At 51.8% G+C, this 24010-nt stretch overlaps 1 protein-coding gene across 1 annotated transcript; it reads right to left on the bottom strand.

The window, feature by feature from the left end:
* Positions 1-7086: 7086 nt before the first annotated feature.
* On the bottom strand, positions 7087-16546 carry GDF6 (growth differentiation factor 6). The gene is made up of 2 exons (XM_085537183.1): positions 16092-16546; positions 7087-9586 (listed from the first exon to the last, which is right to left on the bottom strand). Exons 1-2 carry the CDS (start codon positions 16417-16419, stop codon positions 8718-8720), a joined length of 1197 nt encoding a protein of 398 aa, XP_085393309.1. The 5' UTR covers positions 16420-16546; the 3' UTR covers positions 7087-8717.
* Between the last annotated feature and the right edge of the window lie 7464 nt (positions 16547-24010).

Here is a 24010-nt window from a genome sequence, read left to right as displayed (position 1 = left end):
GGGCTGGAGACAAGTGCAAAAGGAATGCAGCCTGCTAAAGTCATAGCAGAGGGGAAGGTGTGAAGGGAAGGTTAAAGGATGGGATGGCTATTTCCTGGCTGTGATGCAGCAGAGCGGTGTTAGAGCCAGGCCAGGTGCAAGGTAGTGGAGCAGAGCAGTGAGCAGGGAACGGCAGTGCTGAAAGGGATGGATCACTGTGGGGCAGTGGTTTACACTTACTTCATTATTTCAAAGTAGGCTGAGGCAGGTAATTACTCATGAGTCTGACCACGAGGTATTTAGCAGCTGAACCACAGGAGGAACTCCACGCACAGCCTGGCAGGAGGCAGGAGATGATGATTAATACTGCTGAAGCCACTTCACAGCTCAGCTCTCAGCAGGCTGTGTTTCTTCAAGAGTGGGTCTGCTGTGCACAGCTCAGATCCCACCAGCCCAGAGGTGCTGTGAAGGCTGCTGGCACCTCACAGTGTCACAGGGAGCCAGGCAGAGCCACATGCTGAGCACGTGGGGACAGCAGGGACAAGGCATGGCAATGGCAACCCCACATCCCAGCCTCAATAGGCAGCCCAGTCTGTTCATTTGTGTTGGCTTCTAAACCTGCACTTGTGGCATGGAGCTCAGCAACAGGTCTGTTCCATTTTAACTTCCCTGTTGTGATAACAGGAGGCTTCATTCTGAACAGCACTATGGACCAGTGAGATAGATGTGGGTGCTGGCCCCATCCCAGGGCTGACCTGTCTTATGCATCCTCTCACTGCTCTTGTAGGAGCCTACCAGAATGCAGGACACATGTTTTCCAACTCAATAGCATCTATCCAGCTGGAGAAATGTGTTTCTCTGAATTATGGCCATATGCTATGTATCCCACTTCAACATATCATATCATGTTCCATTGGCACAGAATTTAACACTGTGTAAAACAATCTGCTTTAAGTTTGAATGTGTGTGCTTCCTCACACAACACAAAACCCTCCCATTGGAATGGCTGCAAGTCCAAATGCCATTGAGCTCCTGGTTGGAGCTTTGCCACAGGCAGCAAGGATCAGAACCACGGAGGTGTGGAGGAGAAGGCACATTCCTACTAGCCCCAGGGTGATCCCATCTGAGTCCATACAGAATTCAGTCTCCTAAGGAGACCCATTCCTCACTAGGAAAGAAAGTCAGAAACATTTAAGAAGTCCTTCAATGATGAATGAATGATGAATTCTTTATCTCTTCTTTCTCTCCCTCCAGCCAAACTTAGTGAATCTGCTTCATGTTTGATGCCTCTGTCATCTGTTTAGTCAGGGGTGAATTTGTTTCCCTTGTCTCCCAGCAGAGCAGCCTTTGGCAAAGATACGTCCTGAGCTGAAGAGCCTTGTAGTACCCTTGAAGAACAAAAGGAAACAGCAACTGAGCAATAGCAAATGGTCAGCACATCTTTAGCACAAATAATGGTGCTAAGTATTGGTGAGAAGATACAGGAATATGTTTTACAGCATTCTGCTTCCAGCAGGTATTTATTTCACACCAACAGAACAAAGCAAAGCAGACTGGGAAGCTGGAGGCATCCTGGGTGCTGCTCTTCAGTGGTGGAAGGTGGATGTGGGTAGGCGGATTAGCAGGCGCTCACATCCAGCTTATGGATGTGCTGAGGGCTGGCAGACACCTCCCAGAGTTCTGCAGCCTTTCTGGTTCAAGATGGGTCAGAGATTTCTGCATGCTTTTATCTATACAGTTCAGAGATCTTCATCTGACTGAATGTGAACAATAAATGAGAAGCAGAACAGGGATGCTAAAATACATAAAACCCAGCCTCTGAAAAGCCCTTGGCAATCAGCTGCAGCACATGGCAGTGTTGGATGCAGTATGTTGAATGAGATGACAGTTTCTAGGGAAATTAATGACGGTATTGACATCATCAGATCTTGTTTGACAAATGCACACTGAAATAGATAGAAACCTATCAAAATTGCACACTGTTGTCGTGCTTTATGCTGCTGTCAGCTTAAAGGTGCTCTTCCCAAAGAAGAAACTATCACCAGTCCCTGATGTTCAGTACAAGGCCAGTAGATCATTAGTGGTCCAGAAGACACCAGAAAATGATCTGCAAGATCCCTGAAACTAAACACATGTCATGGTTTTGTAATTTTGCTATCAGTATCAGTATTCCACATCATAACATCATGTAAAGTATGGATACTTCTATTGAATGTGCAGTCCACAGAAGAAGACTACATATCCCAGAGAACAACAGGGTTAATGATAAGTCACGGGACCAGGACGCTGTATAATCTCGTTCCCAGGCTGGAGTGCCCTCCTTCTTCTCTCGAACTTCTCGGAGAGTGGGAAGCGTTCCAGCCGTGTCGCCTAGAGTTCACAGTAGGCCTCTCGGTTTTCGGGGACTCTCTCTCTCTGTTTCGTTCAATTTGTTAGCCTCAATTATATTATATTGTGTTATCTTGTATTTCGGTATCATATTTAGTAAAATAAGTTTTTCCTCCTTAGATTGTCGCTGTTTTATCCCACTCCCTTTTTCCCCCTCTTTTCCGGGCCCCGGGAGGGGGGCCCACGGGGTGGCTTCCCCTGTCACGGGCATAGGTAAATCTAAGTAACCCGTGACAACACAGAACGTTACCTGAGCCCTAATCATTCCACGGCACTATTCAGTACTTCCCAAATGTATCACTTTAGTTATCTTATCCTGGAATATCCAGGTCAACAGGAATATTTATTACTTCATGTTCAGACCTCATTCCACTAAAAAGCCCAGTTTCTTTCCTGCAAGATTGTTACCCAGCCAGATTTTGCTTGAGATTATTTGGCACTTAGATCTACTACATTTCACTGTTCTTATGTCAAATCACAGCTTGAATGTAGCATGGTCATTTGGAAACTCATTTCTTAAATCCTTGAGTTTCGTTTCATTCTTATCAGAGAAGAAAATTAGACTAGCTGGGTATGATTTGTTTTGGTTACATTCATGTCAGATGTTTCTATCACATTTTCATTCTGCAGTTATGAACTACTTGATGTTTTTCACAGTATTTTTCAGGTATTTGGAAAAGCTGAAACAGGTTGGCTGATCTGTAATCCTTGGTAGCTCATAATTCTTCTGTAATCCTAAACGTAACTCTTAGTATTACAAAAATAACTGCGGTTGGTTCTTTAATTATACCAGAGAAACTGTCATCATCGGGGCTTCCTGAATCACGTGCACTTTATTCAGATGTTCTTTCGTGGTTTTTTGTTGGCTTTTTTTTTCCAAGGCCTTTGTTTGCATTCCCTCATTGGCTCTAAGTGTGCTCTGCCTCTGGTGTCAGCTAAGCTCTATTTGCAAAGGCTCTTCACACCTCAGCCTGCTCTGCCACCTGTCCTTTTTTCACCATTCCCTTGAAGTGATCATCCTTCTCCTTCTTCTACTTATTTTCTGTTCTCTTTTACATTTCTTAAACTTTTCGCTTCTACAAGTCCTAGATCAATGTTTTTTTCCCATTTTGGTCAAATAACCGATCAAGTCGTAACATGGGTCCCTTGGTTTCATCCAATGCCACCCTTGCTTGCTGCAGGGCCATCTATATAAGGACTTTTTCCTAATGGCTGTTCATTAAGATGCTTTCCCCTTTCAGCTCCCCTGTGCAGGACTTTCCCTGTCAGCCCCCTGATCATGTGGAAATCTACCTTACAGGAGTCATTTGGTCTTGCTCTCCTCTTCTCAATCCTTCACTGATGCTTCAGATCCTACTACTTCTGAGTAAGCTCCTCTTTATTACTTATATCTGTCACAGCCTCATTTGGCTCCATCTCCTGCAGCTGCCTCTGCTCTTTGTAACAGAAATTTTGAGGAGCAGTCTGTGCTCTGCTGGGCTTTTTGGTCTATTTTCTTGCAGCAGATATCTGCTTACATAAAGTCCTCCATTTCCGCTACCTCATCTCCTCAATACACTCCCAGTAGGTGCTCAGCAGAGCAACATCGACCTCCTCTTCCTCATTAAGTGATCATCAGTAGAGCTCTACAGTTCCTCTCTATTTTATCTATCTACAATATCTATTTTATCTCCCTACTTTCTCCACATGCATTCCTAACACAACAGGTAATGCTCTTCCTTTTCCTCCTGCCTGTCCTTCCTACACACTGCTTAAATTAAAGTGCCACAATCTATTCCACAGAGCCATTGAGATGCCAATTAAACTGCAGCCTCCACTGCATCCCAAGACTTCTCATTCTTCCTGTTTATTTTCCACACTCTTAGCTTTAGTGTAAAGACAACTCAGATGTTTGGCAGCTTGCCCTCACGTTATCCCTTTTTTCCTTCTGTGGTCTCTTGCGATTTCCCACTTCCACTCCAGAAATGAGTTGTCAACCAGACCTCAGATTTTTTGTTCACCTGAGGTCTTTCCTGCACACCCCGATGAAAGCCAATGTCTTTGGGTGCTTCTCACTTGTTCTTCCCTAGCAATAAACTTTGGACATTCTGACAACAGTGATATTTTTTGTTAATTAAGCCCTGCAGGATAGAAATCCTAAGAGTCTTCCTAAAGAATGGGTCAGAAAGTTGTTAGTGAAAAAGTGATCTTAGGAAATAATAGACCCCAACCTAATTTCAGCCTGAGAGGGCTGACAGTGGAATTAATTAATAGAAACACCATTTCTGAGGCATAATGCAGTGTACAAATGCTTATCTTGGGGGCAAATGTAGAGTCCATGCATTGTATCAGGACAAAAGCAGCCCCAGTGGAAACCCTGGGAGAACCCTTCCTAATTCCCAGCTGTACGGTGCACTGAATCATAGTGTGTGTTCACCAGCACTGGCACTTTTCAGGGCTGCAGCCATCAAGAAACAAGTGTTGAGGAGCACAGAGGGAGTAAGATGTTGCCTCTTATCCCTCACAATCACCAGCAGCTGGGACATCCACAGTTTACAACCAGCCTGACACTGTAAAGCAACAAGAACAAATATTTGGAATATATCTGGATGCAGACAGAACCTCACTGCAGAGGAGTCTGCAGCACGTGGCTGCTGTGCAAAGAGCAAAGAGTGCATCATTTCCATCTACCTCCCAGGGACTGGCAGGCATAAACCTTGGTCCATCCCTGAGGCTTCAGGTGCTTCTTAAGCATCATGAATAGAAGCTAAAGGAGGATGTTTCGTCCAATGTCATTAGCTCTGTCTTTCTGCTAAAATTTGGAAAACCAAATGATGCTAATGTTATGTATTACAGCAAACAGACTGGGTTATTGTCTGCATGGAAGTAGTAAAAGAGGAAGCCTGACTTGCTGTTCATGGAGGGTCCAGTGTTATATATATATAGTCCCTATATATAGTCCCTATATGTAGTCCCTATAGTCCCACCCATGTAAATCAATGTAAGCTTGGAGTCTAAAAAGGAGGAGCAGCCTTACAAAGGGCTGAAGTCGCCAGGCCATTTTTCCCCCTCATTCTAACATCCATTATTTAATCATTCTTATGCATATCTGTATCTCAGAGAAGTATTGGTCATTTGGGCAGAGGTGTATGGGTTGCCCAATGACTGCTCGTGTCCGTTCCCATCACCCAGCAGACTCTGCTCCCTCTTCTGGCCAGCAACGTAATGAAAGGAATCATTTACCCTTCACACGCGTGATTTTGAACACAGGGAGTCGAGAAATGGAAATGAAAATTCATGTTGCTTTGGCAGGACATGGAGATCTGAGCCACACATCCACTGAATTGCCATATTTGGAGTTCTCTGTAACAAAGGACTTCGGTATTTGTGGTCAAAGCTGAAAAAATGGTGAGTGGTTTTATTTTGTTCAGCTCTTGGGGGAGGGTGGGAGAGGGGCAGAGGGGAACGACCCCCCTTCATCCTTGCTGGATTTTTTTGCTTCTCAGTTTTGTACAAAAGAATATTGCAGAACTAAAAAAGGATGTGGAAAAAGATCCCGTCTTTAGCAAGAGTCCAGATGGGCTCAGATAGCATTATATTGGCTACATATAGCATCCAAAAGACATGCCCAGCAAGGTCAATGTCTATAGTTTTGCTCTAAAGGAGATGCTGCCAATTGTGGCTCTTTGGTGATTTTTGGGTTCTCTCATGAAAACCTCAATTAAGTTAACAAGCACAGGTACTTAGGGAAAGGGCTTCCCCATCATTTCTTGCCATGAAAGATGTCGCCTAAAAAAACCCCAACAGTTAATGATGTTGGAGAAAAGTACAAAGTACTCTACAGTGCACATCCAGAACAGCAAAATCTTCACTGCTGCTTCCTAAGGCCTTCCACATCCTGCTGGACCTTGGTCAACTTGCCAAGGCCACATCTGGGGCTGAGCAGGGAGCAGAGGCTGGTGACAGCACAGCCTGCCACGTGAGGGCTTCAATAGCAGCAGTATCAGGGATTATATTGAAAGGAAATTGTGCTCAAAGCCACAGGGTATTGTTGTAGCCAAAGGATCCGGTCGGTGAAATGAAGGGATCCTCCGTTCAGCCCTCACACGCTGCTATGGGTGAATTTTGTACCATCTCCAAGTTCTACGTTGCTTCTTTTTGCAGAGAGCACACTGAAGCTTCTCTGGATGTGGATCTTCTGGGTCATTTTTCCACTGCTTTCCTCTGCAATGAGAGCAGGAACGTGGCACATTGTGATGGCTGCTCAAGATAGATAGCAGGTAGAATGCTGCTTGGAACCTGGCTTCAGTGCTGCAACACTTCCTACAGCCGCTCCTTCCAAATCTACTATCAGTCGTAAACTTGAAATACCAATAGAGAAATACTCCTCTGGAAGCTGTAAAACAACCAGGAACGGGGCTGGGCTCTTCCGCAGGGCTCTGAGCTGCTGCAGTGCAATCAGCATAACCCAGTTCTGCAGCCTTTGTTCAACACCGGTCGGGGTGGGAGCACTTTGCCAAGGGTGTGAGAGCAGATTGTGACCTGGTAACAATCCCACGTCAGATGAACCGCCTCCAGGCACTTGAGATGAGGGTTTTTTTGTGTGCGTTTTTGCCGTACTTTGTGGAGTTTCCTTTTGCAACGGGGGCTGCCTGCACCCCTCCTCTGCCCAACGTGATATGGGGGGAATGGGGGGGGGGGGTTCTTACCCAAAACCACTGCCCAGAGAACAGCTCCTCATTAGCTGAGACACAACCAGGAAAGGTTTAATAAATATATTACCCATCGCAACAAAAATAAATATCATTTATAAAACATTCGTTATCTTTCGCTCGTCAGCATAATACAGTGTATGTACACGTGCCCAGTACAGATGAGATTTACAAACGGCCGCCCGCATCGCTCCACCCCACGCATTTCCCCCACCGACAGCACCACGAATCACCGCGTTGGATGGTATCAAATGCGGCTCCTTTGCGTTTTTCTGCCATTAGTAAAGGTGAAAGTGGGAGTACAAAAAGTCTTCGCATCGGCAGAACGGCTTCAGGGCTCCAGGGGAGGGAGGGGGTCGGTCTGACAGCGGCACTTCAGTTCAGCTCTGCAGCATTCAGCCCACGGTTGGAGCTCAGAGCTGTTGAACCGAGGAACGGAACATATAAAAGCAAGCTGATTTTTTGCCACAAAAAAAGAAGTTTAATAATACAGTAATATTGTTGGAGTACCGTCCGGTAAAGGTGTATGGTAAAAAAGAGTTCTGAGTATGAATTCACCTCGGGTAATTGGAGAGTCGTAAATACTTGCATTATAGTGAGGTAGACAGTAAAAAAAAACAACACCACCAAACTCTTTTCTCCGTTATTAGCACTGAAATTAAACCTTGCAATAATATTTTAAGGAGGCGATAATGTTCCGTAAGGAGGAAATATCTGATTAATGCTTCATTCTGTACAACTCAAATATAAACTTTTCCAAATATTAGACATTATAACATTTCGAGTGCATATAATGTTTTGTACAACAACAAGAAACGCAACGCTGTTCATCTCCGCTTTGCACTTTCCAGTCCGTTTAAATAAACAAATATTTACAGCTTTTATATGAACAACGGTGCATCCCGAGCAAAATGTGCATTTTAAATTATTGCTCCTGGTCGAGTCTTTTTTAGTTGCATTTTCATCGCTTTATATTATTATTCTCTTCTCTCTCTCTCTCCCTCTTTTTTATTGTTTTTTGTCAGTTTTTTTCCTTGTTTGATTTCCCCTCTTTCCCTCCCCCCACCGGTTCGCAGCTCGGCGGCCCCACAGCCGCCCACAGCGGTACCCGGAGGCACCGACCCCGCGGTGGCAGCGCAAGGATCGGCTCGTTCCTTTGCCGGAGCTGCCACATCCGACGGCGTTTCGTCTCCTTCCCCGCTCACCCCGTCGCGCTGTCCGTCACTCCTCGCTCTTATCACAGCTTTTTGTCGCTGCCTTGAAATGTCACCTGTCCGGTAATCACAATCTCGGGCACTTCTCTCTCTTTTTTTAGTTTTTTTTTCTTTTTTTTCTTTTTTTTTTCTTTTTTTCCCTTTTGATGGAGCGGGGCGGGCTGTTCCAGGCCCGTCACCCTGCAGGAATGCGAAAGAGAGCGGGCAGGAACAGAGCAGCCCTTTGCTCTGCCCCTCTCCCTCTCCGCCCGTTTCTCGCCGTATTTCACCCCGTCGGAAGGGCGGCCGGAGCGCTCAGAGCCCCGGGGCGGAGGCGCGGCTCGGCTGACGCCCGCCGGGCCCTTCTTCCCCGCCCGCCTCTCCCCGCCCCGGGCCGCCCCCGGTCTCCGTCCGCCGCCGGAGCGGCTCCTCCAACGCGCAGCCCCCGAACAGGGGCGGCCGGCGGCTACCTGCAGCCGCACGACTCCACCACCATGTCCTCGTACTGCTTGTACACCACGTTGTTGCCCGCGTCGATGTAGAGGATGCTGATGGGGGTCAGCTTGGTGGGCACGCAGCAGCTGGGCGGCGTGGAGCCGGGGTCCATGGAGTTCATGAGGGTCTGGATGATGGCGTGGTTGGTGGGCTCCAGGTGGGAGCGCAGCGGGAAGTCGCACACCCCCTCGCAGTGGTAGGCCTCGTATTCCAGCGGGGCGATGATCCAGTCGTCCCAGCCCAGCTCCTTGAAATTGACGTGCAGCGGCTTCCTGCTGCAGCGCAGCCGAGCCTTCTTGCCGTGCCTCTTGCCGTGCCGGCTGGCGAAGGCGGTGCGGCGCTGGCGCCGGGCGGGCGGGCGGCGGGCGGCGGGCGGGGGAGCGCCCAGCTCGGCCCGGAGCTCCCCGAGCAGGCTGCGCCGCCGCGCCCGGGTGAACACCACCAGCAGCGCCCGCTCCTGCGGCGCCCGCGGCCGCCGCCCGAAGCCCAGGCCCCGCAGGTCCAACCAGCGGCGGGGGGGCGGCCCGCGGGCGGCCGAGGCGCGGAGCTCCAGGCACAGCCGCTTCCAAGGACGGCCCGTTCTCAAGCCCTGCCGCACGTCGAACACTTCCCAGCCCGCCGCCGCCGCCGCCCGCGGGTCCACGCTGCGGGAGTGCAGCGGGCGCGGGGAGAGGCACGGGAAGAGCTGCAGCAGGGGGGCGGCGGCGGAGGGTGGCGGGCGGCCGGCGGGGGGGCGGCGGAAGAGCCGCAGCTCGGCCCCCACCAGCTCCTCCTTGTCAGAGAGCGTGGAGACGTCAAAGAAGTACTTCTGCCGCCTGAGCGGAGCAGGGGAGAGATCGTCTGCGGGAGAGAGGAGAGAGGTGGTCAGCTATGCGGGATGAGAAGAGGGAAATGAGAAAGGAGAGGAGAGGAGAGGAGAGGAGAGGAGAGGAGAGGAGAGGAGAGGAGAGGAGAGGAGAGGAGAGGAGAGGAGAGGAGAGGAGAGGAGAGGAGAGGAGAGGAGAGGAGAGGAGAGGAGAGGAGAGGAGAGGAGAGGAGAGGAGAGGAGAGGAGAGGAGAGGAGAGGAGAGGAGAGGAGAGGAGAGGAGAGGAGAGGAGAGGAGAGGAGAGGAGAGGAGAAACTGAAGGACTCACAACATACAGGACACTCCACACCAGAGGAAGGACACGGCAACCCAGCTCTCATGCACTTCCTTAGCCCACCAGTCCTGCCAGCACTGCACTGCAGGACCAGCAATGGCTTTGTGTTTGTATGCATGCACAAATACACATGTATACACACACACACACACATATACATGTACATATGTATGTTCTGCTCCAAAAGAATGACCTAGACTTCTTTTTTGACACATGGGCATACAAAACACAGCTCACAAAGCCAACCAGATTCTCCTGAGTTGCTTTCCAATAAAATGTTTACAGCCCAGCAAATACAGAAATTCCCCAAGCCCTCGCTTTCCCCAGAAGCCAGTAAAGCCCGTGTATATTTCAACAGTAAAAGTGTCACTGTAGCCTCTGTTGGGCCGCCCCTCTCCGGTTATCCGGGCTCGGGCTGCTCCTGAGTCAGAGGGAGACGGAAGAAATACGCAGCCCACGGTATTTATTGACAGCAGAGGTCAGCGCTCCTCCTCATCAGCATATTTCACAGCCTCAGCTCCACCTGACAGCTCCGGGGGAGCCTCCTGGAGTGATGGGGGTGTTGTGGAACAGCGGCACGACTGATGCACACCGAGACCTTCAGACGTGACACGGCGGTGTAGAACCCTACGCAGCGCAATGCGCAGGGACTCAGAGTGGATTAACGCTGCGCGTTCCCACAGCACTTAGCGGGGACACGGGGCGAGGGGGGGGGGGGGGCAAAGAGAGTAGCTGGGGCAGAAACCCGCCTACATTTTACCAGTGAGCCTCGAGGGAACCGCATCAGCCCCTGGTGTGCCCACAGCCCCATTCCTGCCGGGGATGGCTCCAAAGGGCGATGCTCTCCCCGCCAGGCACAGCCCTTTGGGGATGAGGTGGAGGCGGCGGATGCTCGCCACCCCGTGTCCCACGTTGCAAAGGCTCAGCCGCATGTGCCATGTCGAGGCGGGGACACGGCGATAGTAGAGGGTCAGGACTCGCCCCAGTCCATCAGTTCCCTGCTCCTTTCTCAGGAAGGGGCAGCGATCGCGGCTGCATCAAAGCAGCAGCCTCGAATCCCATCAGATAAACACGATTTATTCCTTCTCGTAAGCGAATAATTCCAGATGAATACATAATCCTGCCCCGCTCCTGGCCTGCTCCCAGCGGGGCCGAGAGGGTGGGAAAAGAGCGGAGGGAGGGGACACAGAGAGGCATTACCACCGCCCTCGGGGGAGAGGAGGAGGCAGGAGGGCGGCCCCGAGCGGGGGGAGCTGCTTCCCAGCGCCCCGTTCCCACCGCACGGAGCGGTGCAGGAACACCGCGGCCAACCTTCCGTCTTTGTGCGAGCACCGCTGCTGCACCTCCGCTCCCTCTTCGGGCCGAGGGGGCTGCGAAACGCGGTTTGAAAAGAGCCGCCCGCCTGGGGCTGCCCGACCCCCGCACGGCGTTGAGGTGCCGGCAACTCTCTCCTTCTTGTCCTTATCCCTACTTAAGGGGCCGGGAAGCTCCCGGTATCCCCCAGCCCGGAGCAGCCCCGGCCACGTAGCCCCTCCCCGCAGTCACCGCGGCTCCGTGGCGCTCCGGGGGTTAACGAGGGCTACGCGGAGTTTCCCTTTTCATGGCAGATCAGGTACCGGGCTCCCGGCCAACCCATCGGGGCTGCGATCTTAACTTTAACATCACTGCAAATTATACCCAAACCGCCTTCGAGAAGAATTTTCTCATTCCTAATTCTCTTTCAAACCGTATTTGAACTCTCAAACCAAAAGCACGTTGGCAGTTTAAGGACCTTTCACAGACGGTAACGTGGAAACGGGCGCATCCATCCCGCTGGGGCTGCGGGTGTTCCCCGGGCGCTGCCGATCCCCGCGGGCCGGGCTCTGTGCTCCCGCATGGGTATTTTGCCGGCTCTCGGCTCACCCCACCGAACGGGCGGCATCGTCTCCGCTTTCTCTTAAGCGGTAATCTCTCTCCCGGTGAGATTTCAATATTTCGTTCCCTTCTCTATCGAGTAACCGGGAGAGACAGCATCTTCCTCGGATCTAACGCTGCCAAAGCCTCGAGAAACGAAAGGAGGGTTTCTTCCATTCCCCCTCCGACTGCAATGTACCTTTGCTCCCCGCTTTCCCGGCCCCTCTCCGGAACGGCCGCCTCCGTTGTACGACGCCCCCCCCCGCCCCGCTGCCCTCCCGCCGGGCTCCGGGGATGCGCCGGGCGGAGAGCGGCCGTACGGGGACTGCTAAGTGCCGCAAGGAGCCGTGAGAGCCGTGCCCTTCCCCTCCACCGTTTGCGGCTGTTTCGCTATGAGAAACCTACGAGAAATCATCGTGCTCCCCCCTCTCTCTCAAATAATAATAATAATAAATAATTGTAGAGATAGAGATATATAGATGTTCGCAATTCGGAATCCCGGAGTTCGGAGCTAAGAGAAGGAGCAAAGGGGACGATTCGAAGCAGATTTCTGAACGTTGTAAGAGTAAGAGCCGGGAACTCAAAACACACAGAGCTGCCTTCAACCAACGAGGGCTGGGACGGCCCCTTACGCCCAGAAGCACGCAGGGGCTCCCGGCTTCACTTTGCAGCGCTGGGATCGCAGGGAAACGAGCGCTTCGCCGGCAACAGCTCCTTTTTTATTGTTGTTTTTCTATTTCTGTTTTTATTTCTTTCTTTATTTGTTTGTTTATAGGTAGGACTGAAGAGCGAGGATGGAAATGAGATCAACGAGGCTCTCCGTGCCCGAGCCCGCAACCGGGTTTGGACTCCTCGGGCTACGTGCAGCCGGTGGAACTGAGCAGCCCTGGAGCGGTGAGCTCTCTTTCCTCTCTCTAAATAAAAGACATTTAAAAACCAACAACAACATAAAAACCCCAAAAACTAAAAATAAACCCACAGACCCTTTCAGTCTCACCGGAGGGAATCCTGGATTTAAAATAATAATGATAAAAAAATAATAATAATTAAAAATAATTAAAAAGGGAGAGAGAAATTAAGAACCGAGCAAACGACCGCTCGTAAGACGCGGATCGAAAGGGGCCACGGGGCAGCTTTGCCCCCCCCCCCCTCATCTCCTCCCTTCCAGTCCCTTCGGGGCGAGGATTCCCGCGGAGGAAAATAGGGGGGGGGGGGGGGGGGAAGAAAAAGAGAAGAATCCTCTCCCGAAATCAGTGTTTTTCACAAAGTTTGCTCTCGTAGCGGCTTTGGAGACGTTCTGCCCCCTCCCCAGCCCCGAGCACGCCCTGCTACCTCTGCTCCGCTTCGGCAGAGCGGTAGCAGCACGGCCGAGCCGGGCCGGGCCGGGCCGGGCCGATCCGGGCCGCTCTCTCCTTCCCCCGGCTCTCTGCTCTGTTTGGAAGCGGCTGCCGCAGCGCTCTCCGGCCGTCTGGTCTGCATTAGTGTTTTTATAAGGGGCTCAAACAAATCGAATACAAGGTCACCAAATAATTAACAGTTGTGAATTCCCTCCTTCCCCATTAAAATGCTTCCCCGCTTATATTTCATTTTCCTCTTGCCAACGACAACACCGCCTGGGCAAAGGCGCTGCGCAGATTGCGGTGCGCTGCAGCTCTCGGTCCACCCAGAAAGCCGCTGTTTTGCATAAACACTCCGCACGGGCGAACTGCGAGCGGGATTTGCTCTCTCCTTTCTGCCGCCGATTGCAGCTCCCGAGCGGGTCTCTCCGCTTCCTCCCACCCCCCGACAGCAGCGGTAAAACACCGCACATCGGACCCTCCCCCCCACCCCCTCCCCATCTCCCGTCCCCATCAGCTGCGCACGAAAAGCGGACGAACGAACTGGGGAGAACGAGACAATTTCGCCCTATTCCCCTTTTCCGTTTCCCCCGCTGCGGGAGCCTTTAGGACACACGCACGAAGCCCCGTAGCCCGCCCTATGGCACCCGCTCCCTTCGGGGCACCCCCAGAACTGCCCTCCTCTTCCCCTCGTTCTGTTTTCGGTTCGCCCCGAGCTTTTCGGGGTTCGCTGTTCGCAGCCGCCTCTTCCCTTTATTTCTGCCCTGCCCGGTTCAGTCCCGCAGCCCCTAATTGTACAGCGGAGTGGCAGTGCTGGGGGTCCCGGGGCCAACGAGAGCACCATCTGCGTTTTAATGAGTTACTTCATGTGCCAACAGCAATTTTCCTACATTCAGAGAGGTCCTGTCTGATCTTGCGACCGTAACAAAGGGGGTGGGGGGGGGGGGCGGGAGGCAACGGGAGGGAGGGGGGGGAATCGCGGAGTTTTTCCCGTCTTTCTGCGCTCTTTACACTGAAAACACACACACTGATATATATATGTAACGCAGCGGAGCGGCTTTCCTCCCTCCCGATGCAGCCTGAAAGGGATCCTGTGAGCTTCGGGAGGAAGGAAAGAAAGGAAGAGGAGCCGAGGGCTCCCTCGGTGCCCCCCAGCAGCGGGGGCGACGCTGCGATGTCCCGCGGTGCCCCACTCCCGTGCAGCCCCAGCGGCTCCGTCCCCGCGCAGCGCTGCGCGGCCGCTCCGTCGGTGAAGCGCAGCCCGTCCGTCTAATTGGGTCAATTTGGGCGGCTCTGCCGTCTGCAAATGAATGGAGAGAACCTTCCCCCCGCTTCCCCCGAGCAAAGGCCGTTCATCAGCAGCAGCGCTCCAATTAAGCGGGCTGGGAGCGCACGGGGAGGTGGGCAGGAACGCGGCTCCCACTTCAGAGGAACGGAAGCTCTCTTGAAGTTTTTGGTGATGTGCCATTGGCTGGTCCGCTTCATTATGGGAGACCAGACAATATTCGCTATGTTATGACATGAACACTCAATTAGATCACTGAGTTGAAATACTCCAATCAGTGGCTTGATGCTAAGCAACCCTCGGAAGGTCCAGCAGAAGGTCACAGCCCGTGACACATCAAATCAAAATCAATGGGGAAAAGTGAAGCTTTTCCTTCATCAGAGCAGGACTTCTGGTAGAGAATCGCCTCTATCGGAGCAGATTCTCTCGTGCAGCGCAACGAGCTGAGGTTGTTACATTATCTTTCTTCTGGCGAGGACGATCCCGAGCGTGGCTCCATCCCCACCAGCCCCCAGATTTTCTTCTGGGGAAGCGGCTGAGGTCGTTTTTAGGGCTGAACTTCGAAAACAGCGCGCCTAGAGAGCCTCCCCCCGCACGAACCCTTCCTACAACGGCGCAAAAAACCGCTCCCATCGGGGAGGGCGGAAAGCAAAACCCTTCGTTCCCCTCCGTCCATCGGAAGCACCGCGGCACTGCAGCCCCCGACGGCGCCCCGAGCACTGAGTGGGACGGTGGGACGGGGGGAGAAGGAGAGAACGCGCGACCTTCGTTAGGAACCACCGAGTTAGTTTGCAATCAACAAGGATAATGTAATAATAATAAAACCCTAATAAATAAGGAGAGGCATTTTGAGGGAAGGGAGTTTCTCTTTCCTACAGATCCGCACTCCATCTCCTCCCTCGAGCTATAAAGCAACGAGGGAAAAGTGAAGTGGGGACCCCGCAGGTGGTGGAGAGTTCCCGGGAATCCCGCTGTAACATTGCTGCCCGCAGGGAGAGGGGATACCAACCAGACCCCGCCGCCCACCCCGTCCTACCTGCGTCCCTCCCGGCCCCGGAATGGATGGGGCGGCTCCCGCGACCGGGAGTTATAAAGGGCTCGAGTGCGGCACCGAGCCACGCTCCGTCGAGGCACGTCGGGGCGCGGCGGTACCCGAGCTCCGGAGGCTCAGGAACGACGGTGTCCCTGCCCTGTCCGGTCGGGCCGGACCTTTCCAGGTGACCCAGACGGCGCAGCCCCACGCGCAGCGAGTGTGTGCCCTCGGTCAGTTCGAGCTTTCTATTTGCCTTCCAGCCGAAGCGATAAGAGAGATTCTTTCTCTCAGGCGGAAATAAAGCAGAAGAGCGGTGTTTCCGAGGCTGCACTTCCACCCGAGCTGCTCTTGCAGAGCGGGGGTTGCATTTCCCCACTCAGTGAGGGCTCGGAAGAGCCACGAGTGTTTCCCGCACCACCACCTACGGCCGCCGCAGCGCAGCTTTGCTATGAAAAAACACAACGCGATGCGCCGATAACCACCAGATCCACCTTTCTGCGCCCCGAAGGGATATAAGAAAGAAAAAGAATTAAAGAAAGAAAAGGAAAGGAAAAAAGAAACAGTGAGCGGAGCGGCTCCGGCTCCGCGGATCGGCAGCTCTGCGGACGGGGCTCCAGCCACGGGGTGCGACGGGACGGGCGGGGGCACAGCACCTACCTTGTCCTCTGTCTACGAAACTCGTGATGGTGTTGGCCGACTTGGAGGACTGAAAGAAGCTGGCGTTGATACCCAGTTTCTCGGCGACGGAGTAGGTCCTGAAGAGGGACAGCATGTACTCGTGGGGCTCCGCCCGCGGGGGCGTCCGGCCCCCGGGTTGTGCCCCCTGCCGCGGCCGGCTCTCCCGGGGGGATCGCGGAGCCCTGCGGCCCCGCCCGCCCTTGGCCAGCTCTGCGGCTGCGGGGAGGGAAGCCGGGCGGCAGCAAGGTAAATCCCAGAGGAGGCCGGCGAGCAAGGCGGCGGAGAGCAGGGCCCGGCGCGCATTCATAGCGATCGCGGTGGGGCGGCGGCGGCCCGACGTGAGGCTCCGGCGGCGGCCCGACGTGCGGCGGGGACTGCGCGGCGGAGCGGCGCGGAACGGGGACTGCACCCGGGCGGGCCCGGCCCGGAGCAGCCCGCCCCGCCCCGCCGCCGCCCGGACCGCCCCGCCGCGGACCGCCCCGCGGGGCGGGCTGGGTGCCCGCGACGGCCGGGGGCGGCGGGGGATCGGCCGGGACGAGGAGTGCGGTTGTGCCCTTCGCTCCTCATGGATGGGAGCAGCGAGTCGGGGTCTGGGGTATCGGGTGTGGCTGCGCTCAGACAACACTCATGGGCTCGGTCCTATTGCCGTGGTTATGTTCTCAGAAGCAGTTTGTCACAAATGAGGGTCTCTCAAGGAGATGTAACCCACGAGTAGGCAGCTCCAAGACAGGGCTCAAGCTCTTGGAGCAAAGGGAAAGTGCATGCGTGACGAGCTGCGTGCTGTTGTCTTTGCCTTAGAATTGACCTCAAAGGGAACAACCCCAGGAAGAGCGTGGTGCTGGCCTGTGGGCTGGGAAAGGTGCTGGCATATTGGCGGCACCTGGGGAGATCAACAGAGCAAGCAGGGTGCAGCAGGCCCCTGTGCCATCAGAAGGACTCACCCATCCCTTTGCTTTTGGGTTCTCAGAGAGATTCATCCCACAACGTAAGACTTGCCTTCCAAATGGTTGCATCCAGCTGCAGAGCTCCGAGCTATAGACAAAGTGGACAGATTGGCATTATTGCATCCATACTGCTCGCCCACTTCTCAACCTCCTTCTTGTCATCCTCTCCAAACCACTGCACTCTTGCTGCCTGCAACCCCATCCCTACTCATCTGCTCCACCGCATCATTGCCATCTGTCCCACACTGAGCTTTCTGCTCTCCTCATCTTCTCCTGCTGTCTTCCATTCCCCACTTCTTCTCACCTATCTGCCTCAGTTCTGTCACTGGTTGATTTTCCCCTCCTTCCAGTGGAAGATACTGTAGCCCCAAGGACACGTGTATTTAGCAGCAAATGCTCAGTCTATAGCAAATAAAGGGAACGTGTAATAATAAATAAAAACAACTTGATGTACCTGACCACTCTCCTCTATCAGCAGCAGTACTTCATGGGCCACATCATCTTACCTTGGACTTTCTTTTTCTCACTGCTTCTCATTTTCCACCCAGGGATGGCAGCTTGTGCTCTGGCACTGCTCCCAGAGCAGGACACGCACACAGTGTGGGGTGAGGCACAGGGGGCAGGCACCTGTCCCTGTAGGTCCCAATTTGCCATGGGGACCTCAGTGTCATCACTGGACAGATCCTGGGAAGGGTGCCAGGGGAGATGGGGACAGCATCGGGATCTCCACAGCCAATGAGAAGCTCAGGTTTCAAGTTCCTGAGACGTATCCACCAAGAATCAAATTGGTGTCGGGGGCAGGGGCTCACTGGGGCTAGCAAGGGCTGGCCCTTGGCTTGGCTGCTTTATAGTAGGATAGATGTACTGTGAGATGATGGCAGATAAATTGTGAAGAAATCAGGGTACAAAAGAGTATCAATAGCAGTGCAGAAATGAAGCAACGGTTCTGTAGAATCAATTCCTGCACTGCTCCATCCTGTTTTTTTCACCCCCTTTTATTTATTGTCCTTTAGCTCCTCATGCCTTTTCCCTGTCTTCCCATCCTCCCTCCAACCATTCCCCTTCTTTTCATCCTCTGTTCCTTGCTCTGGGACCCTCGCACCTCCCTTCCCATCAGCTCCACTTCTCTGCTGCCTCACTTTTGTTTCCTCTGCTCCTCTCTGCTGTTCCCATCCTTTCCGCCCCTCACTTTGCATTTTGGCTGTTTTTTCTGGCTGTGACCCAGTTCCTTCCGGAGCCTTATCGCTCCTCTTTTTGTTTCCTTCTGCCCCCTTGGTGCCCTTTCCGCTCTTTCCACGCTCCTGGCTGCTATCTCCCATCAGTTGCCCAGCTCCAGTTTCTTCTCTGCCAACCAACTTCTGCCCAACCCGAGCCCCCAAGGCTCTTTCTTTTCTCTGGTGCTGCATTTCATTGTCCTATTTTCCCTTTTCTGATATTGTTCCATTCCCACATCCCCTCCTTGTGGTCCCCTTGTGCTGCACGGCTCCCGCCCCACTGCATCACAGGGTCCCCTACAGCTCCCCGGGTGCCCAGCCCTTCCTGTCTTTGTCTCTCTGTCTGTCTCTCCATTCCCCCTTTGTTCTCTGTGTTTCCCCCCACCGGCCTCCTCTCCTCCCAGGGGAAGGTGGTTTCATACTAACTCAAAGCTGCAGGGGTCGAGTGGTCCCGAGAGCCACCTTCATTGCTCTGACTTTATTCCTACCTGCACTACTGCTGCCCGTGCTGCTCTTTGGTTTATGGCACCATCAGGCCCCGCTGCTCAGGGTGTCCTATTGACATCACTGAAGACAATGCCATTGTTCAGGAGCATGCAGTTAATTGTCCTGACAGTGAGCTAAGTGCATGGCGGACTGAGAGCACACAGTGGGAGCGGGGCTCCGGGCTCTGCTGGGGGCCGGGATGTGGCCAGTGCCCGACGTCTGGATGTGGGATGGTGTGGGGCAGATGGGGGCACCGGGCCTGGAGAGCAGAGCCAGTGGCATGCGGTGGCCCCAGGGCTCAGTGCACAGCACAGTGGCTGCAGCGGCACAATGAGCGGTGGAGTAACAGCAGCAGCCGGAGAAGAATAATGGCATTTTTTAAACAGATTTCCTTTCCGGTTTTCTCAACAATAAAAGTTGGCCACTGTTCAGTTTATAATTGCATTATAGATCTTGTGTAACCGTTTTCTATTCGATATACTTCTCTCCGAACAGAAGAGATGGGGTGAAGCCCTCCAAACTGTAGTTTTATGAAGAGCTTCCCCTGTTCCTTTGCACCAGAAGACACCACTTTCACACATCCCAAGTTTTTTTGCTTCCTGTCAGTTTGTTCTTCTTGGAAAATAAAAATAAAACTGAAATACCAAAAGCAACATTTGAAAAGCAGGAGCTAATTACAAGCAAAGGTAAATTTCTTTTGCCCTTGGAAAGTCAACGGAGATTTCTCTTGCTATAGTCATAAACTGAGCAGCAATGCTCGGGGTCGGTGCTAGAGGCTGAAATTCAGCCCTGCACAAGTGGTGCCCTGATCAGTACTCAGTGCATCTCTGCTTTGTGGGCTTTTGTGAGAGCAGCGTTTGCATAGAGATGTGTGGATGGCGTTGGAGCTGATCCATTTGGATCCCTCTTACTCCCTATGAATATTATTTTTTGACCGAGAGGCTGTGGTTTATTCTGACATGAACAATCCATGAACTATCCACCACATATTTTTATTTCTATACAGTAAAATCCACCTCTACCAGGATGACCAGCAAACCTACCCAGGTGAAAGATGTGCTCTTTGCCCCTCCACCATAAAGAGCTGTTCTGGAATCACATGGTGAGGATGCAGGGATTCCTATGGGCACAGAGTGGGTGCAATGTTTCCATGTGGTCCCCGTGTGTTTCATTGGTCCTGGCCAGCCCCAACGTGTAAATGGGATTCCTCTTCCAGAGACCCAGAGCTGAGGCATTGGACTCCCATTGCTTTCAGCTAAAACATATTGAACACCTCTGCTTCCTTGTGGCAGTGCTGCTGCTCAATGCCCTGCACTTGCAGGGCTATTTGCACTGCATGGGATCACAGTGCGGTTAGGGCTTGCTGGGGACCTCATGATGTGGGACTGCCATAGAGCTGCTCCTTTTACTTCTGCTTCTGAGTTGGTATTTTACAAGAAAAGCTGCGGAAGGAACAGGGTAACCCATCATAACGCTGCTGCTCTTTACAGCTCTTTATTTTGCCACAAAGCAGTGGCAGCGGCGTTTCTCTGCAAGCTCTCTGCATTTCTACCCTAGATTGGAACCACATTGTCTCTCACTCTCAGTTAACAGTGTAATATCTGGACACGAGGAAGGGAGCAGCTCCTGCCTTCCTGGAGCATCCAAACAGATCCCAGAGTCGGGAACCAAATTGCGGCATGAGAAAGCGAGGGTGTTTGTAGCATCGGAGCGGTCCTCACTGCACTCGATCTGGGGCAGAAAATGAAAATGCTATAGGAAATTGTCTTTCCTGTTTAGGATCAGATTTGTTTTCGAGAAATTACTGCTAACTTTGTAAACATTAAAATAGAAGCAATAAAGATGTGAAATTTCACACAGGGGATCTACAATGTTTGTATAATTATAAGCATATGGTTCCTTTACATGAGGTCTCTGTTAGACTTTTATTTACTGCTGCTTTGGGAAAACAGAGGTTCTCAAATTCACTGTTTATTTACATGTATAGGGAATGTCACAATCCCCATTAACCTGTCATAATCCGTAGTTCTGTTTCGGAGCTCCAGCTCTATAAACTCAACCACCGCTTTTATGATGGTTTCTGATTTCTCGGTGGTGCCATTAGCTCAGAGCATCCCTGTTCCATTCTGTTGTGCCACCGCCGTGGGATGTATGCGATGCCATTGCAGTGCCCAGGCAGAGCCAGCTGCCACTGCCAGGGGCATAAAGGAAAAGCTTTGGTGCAGCTCCGTCTCGCTGAGGAGCTCAGTGGTACTCGCAGTCATTGTTTGCTTTCAGTCTGACTTTCTGCTAAGCCACGAACACAGCCCAGAGGAGATCGGCACTTCTGCTTTGGTGCTGAGTGCCCGCAGCTCCGAATGCTGCGGGACACAAAAGGAGCTCAGCCTCCATTTGTGGGCTGAGTTATGCTATTTGTTGTCTTTAATGCTCAGTGGCCATATGTCCAAGACTGCTCTTTGTCTCCGTGCAATGTGTGCAGTAACATATGAGCAGCAGCTTCTGATCTTAGGAAAAAAAAGGGAAATAGTTGACAGAGATGTATTGGACTTTTTCATTCTACACTGGGATACTTACAGGTTTGATAAATTGGATTTAACTCTGCATGTGTGTGTTCTTTATTTCATTATTTTTTGTTGGTGAACACCCAGCCGAGGCTCCCGGCACTGGCTGCAGAATGATGCTCAGTGCCATGCAAAATCCCAGCCACAGTTTTGCCTGCAGATTAATGTGGACATAGAGCAAAGTCCTGTCTTAAAAACAGATGAGGGACTCTTTGTGAAGAAACACATCACTGCAGTTTGACTGAACAGCACAAGGGGGTTTCTTTGCATCCTTTTATTTCACAGTCCCTTACTCACTCCTCTGATTTCCGCTGCTCCACTTTCATCACTTCAGCCATGTGCAGACACACTGAGGAGTGCAGCAGCTGGGTTCTCTCTCAGGCCCTGCCCATAGTGGGGACTTAGAGCTGCCCAGTTACCACTCTGTTACCAGGACAAGTTGCTTTGCCCTGTGGATGTTGGAATGCAGGTGAGTAGCTGAAGATGGGAAGATGGGAACCAGCTCCAGCCACAACCACACAGCAACCATAATTTCCTTGAATCTTTCCTTTTGCTGTTTCTGCCCCATCACTTGGTGAAAACGAACAGCCCCACCCAAGGTGTAGGAGGGAGCCCTTGGGGAGCATGTCTTCACAGAGCAGAATCCCCATCAAGTCAGTGGCAACAGCAGGGGGTGATACTATCCCTGAGCTGGGGGACAGGGGCAGGCATAGACGAAACAAGCCCTGTGCTACTGACAGCTGTTATGGGAATTCAGTTTCTTTCTCTGTTTCTTTTTTTTTGTTGGACTCCATCTCACAAACATACTCATATGCTGAGAAGGTTGCCCTTCCCTTCCCTTCCCTTCCCTTCCCTTCCCTTCCCTTCCCTTCCCTTCCCTTCCCTTCCCTTCCCTTCCCTTCCCTTCCCTTCCCTTCCCTTCCCTTCCCTTCCCTTCCCTTCCCTTCCCTTCCCTTCCCTTCCCTTCCCTTCCCTTCCCTTCCCTTCCCTTCCCTTCCCTTCCCTTCCCTTCCCTTCCCTTCCCTTCCCTTCCCTTCCCTTCCCTTCCCTTCCCTTCCCTTCCCTTCCCTTCCCTTCCCTTCTCTCCCTTGGATCCATTCTGCCCATTGAGGCTGTTCCATCCCAAGCCAGTCCTGGCATCCTTGTTCCTCCTCCTTCCCAAATTATCTCTGTTATTTTGCAGAGTAAAAGAGTATTAAACAAGTAGTAAGATGTTATCATTAGAAGCTTCCTATTAAACTATTACTATAAATACTGGCACAGGGAGGACACGGCTTCCTCAAGCTCCACACATTAACAGCTGATGTTTCCTTAAACACTGTCCGCAAAGCATGTTGGCTGACCCCAATGTTTATCAGTGCTCCTTCACAAACCCAGACCCATTTATTTTAAGTTACTCCCATATTTAGTGCAGTAGTACATTACCTTCTACATAAAACTGCCCGTTAACTGGGTTCCCCAAATGATTTTCAATATTACAAAAGCAAAAGGATGAAACTGAAGACAACTGAGGCTCAGTAGGAAGCTCTCACACAGCAGCACTCAGCAAGCCCCTCTGCCCCATAGTGTGTCCTGGTGCCTTTTGCAGTTTAATTATCATTTTGAGATGCTGAGCTGCTCTGCTGCTTTGCACGGGGATGACACAAACACGGGACTCCCATCTGTAGGAGCTCTCTGTGTGCCATGCAGCCCACAGGCAGTGGCCACGTGTGTGTCTGGGGATCAGTTCTGGGCTCCACGTTGTAGAAAAGGAGCAGGCACGTTGTGACTGCTAAGAACAGGCTGTCCGAAAGGTGTTTTATTAACTGAAGCCGGGGGAGAAAATGAAACTGAAAAGAATACGACCGCATATTAAACTACACGAAGTGGTCGTGACAACTGGGGATCTCTGTATTGTAAAACTTTAACAGCTGGATGCAATCAATGGGGATTTTCCTTTTTTTTTCTTCTTCTTTTTTTTCTTACTTTCTTTTTTGGTTAAGCTTCGGAAAGAAAAAGGGAAAACAAGAAAGCTTCGTCATACCCAAGCAAGCTGGTGGTGCGGCTCAGCATTCTGTGCTCACCAGCAGCAGCTGTCATTGCTGCCCTATAAACCCCATCCCTCCCACACCCTCCCCACACTGTCCCATCCTGGGGCAGCAATCTTGCAGCAGGAGGTGTTCAATATCCAGCAAGCAGCGCTGTTAGAGACGGAAACCAGAGGGATGTGAGATACAACTGATATTCTCCAGTGGGAGCACCAGTTTCAGATCATACCGAATAATTAAAGAACATCATATATGGTTTTTTTGTTTGTTTGTTTGCTTGCTTTTTGCCTCAGATTTTATTAACTATAATTTAAGCCTAAACTCCCATTGCAAATCCCACAGTATTTCTTCAACAACAGAACTTGATTCAGAGGCAATGAAAACTCGTGGCTGCTCGACTGGGCATCTTCTACTTTGTCAGCTGTAACCACAGCACAGACCTAACTGCATTTCTTTTGGTCCAGCACCACTTCCATCGTGTTGATGTCAACTCTTCCTTTGAGGTAACTTAAGGGATATTTTGCTGTCTGAGATTTATCAGACTGTAGAAAAGAAGTAATGGGATTTTGACAAAAACAAAACAAAACACATATGTTTAGAACACAAGGCCAGGATTGTGTATAGCTTACTGGAATCGTATCCCTTGATAGCTCCATTGAGGTCTCT

This window comes from Coturnix japonica, chromosome 2, assembly GCF_054131305.1.
Source record: "Coturnix japonica strain WE chromosome 2, WE-NBRP24, whole genome shotgun sequence".
Classification (NCBI taxonomy): Eukaryota; Metazoa; Chordata; class Aves; order Galliformes; family Phasianidae; genus Coturnix; species Coturnix japonica.
The sequence above is the reverse complement of the archived record's forward strand: the minus strand, read 5'-3'. Positions and strand labels throughout refer to the sequence as shown.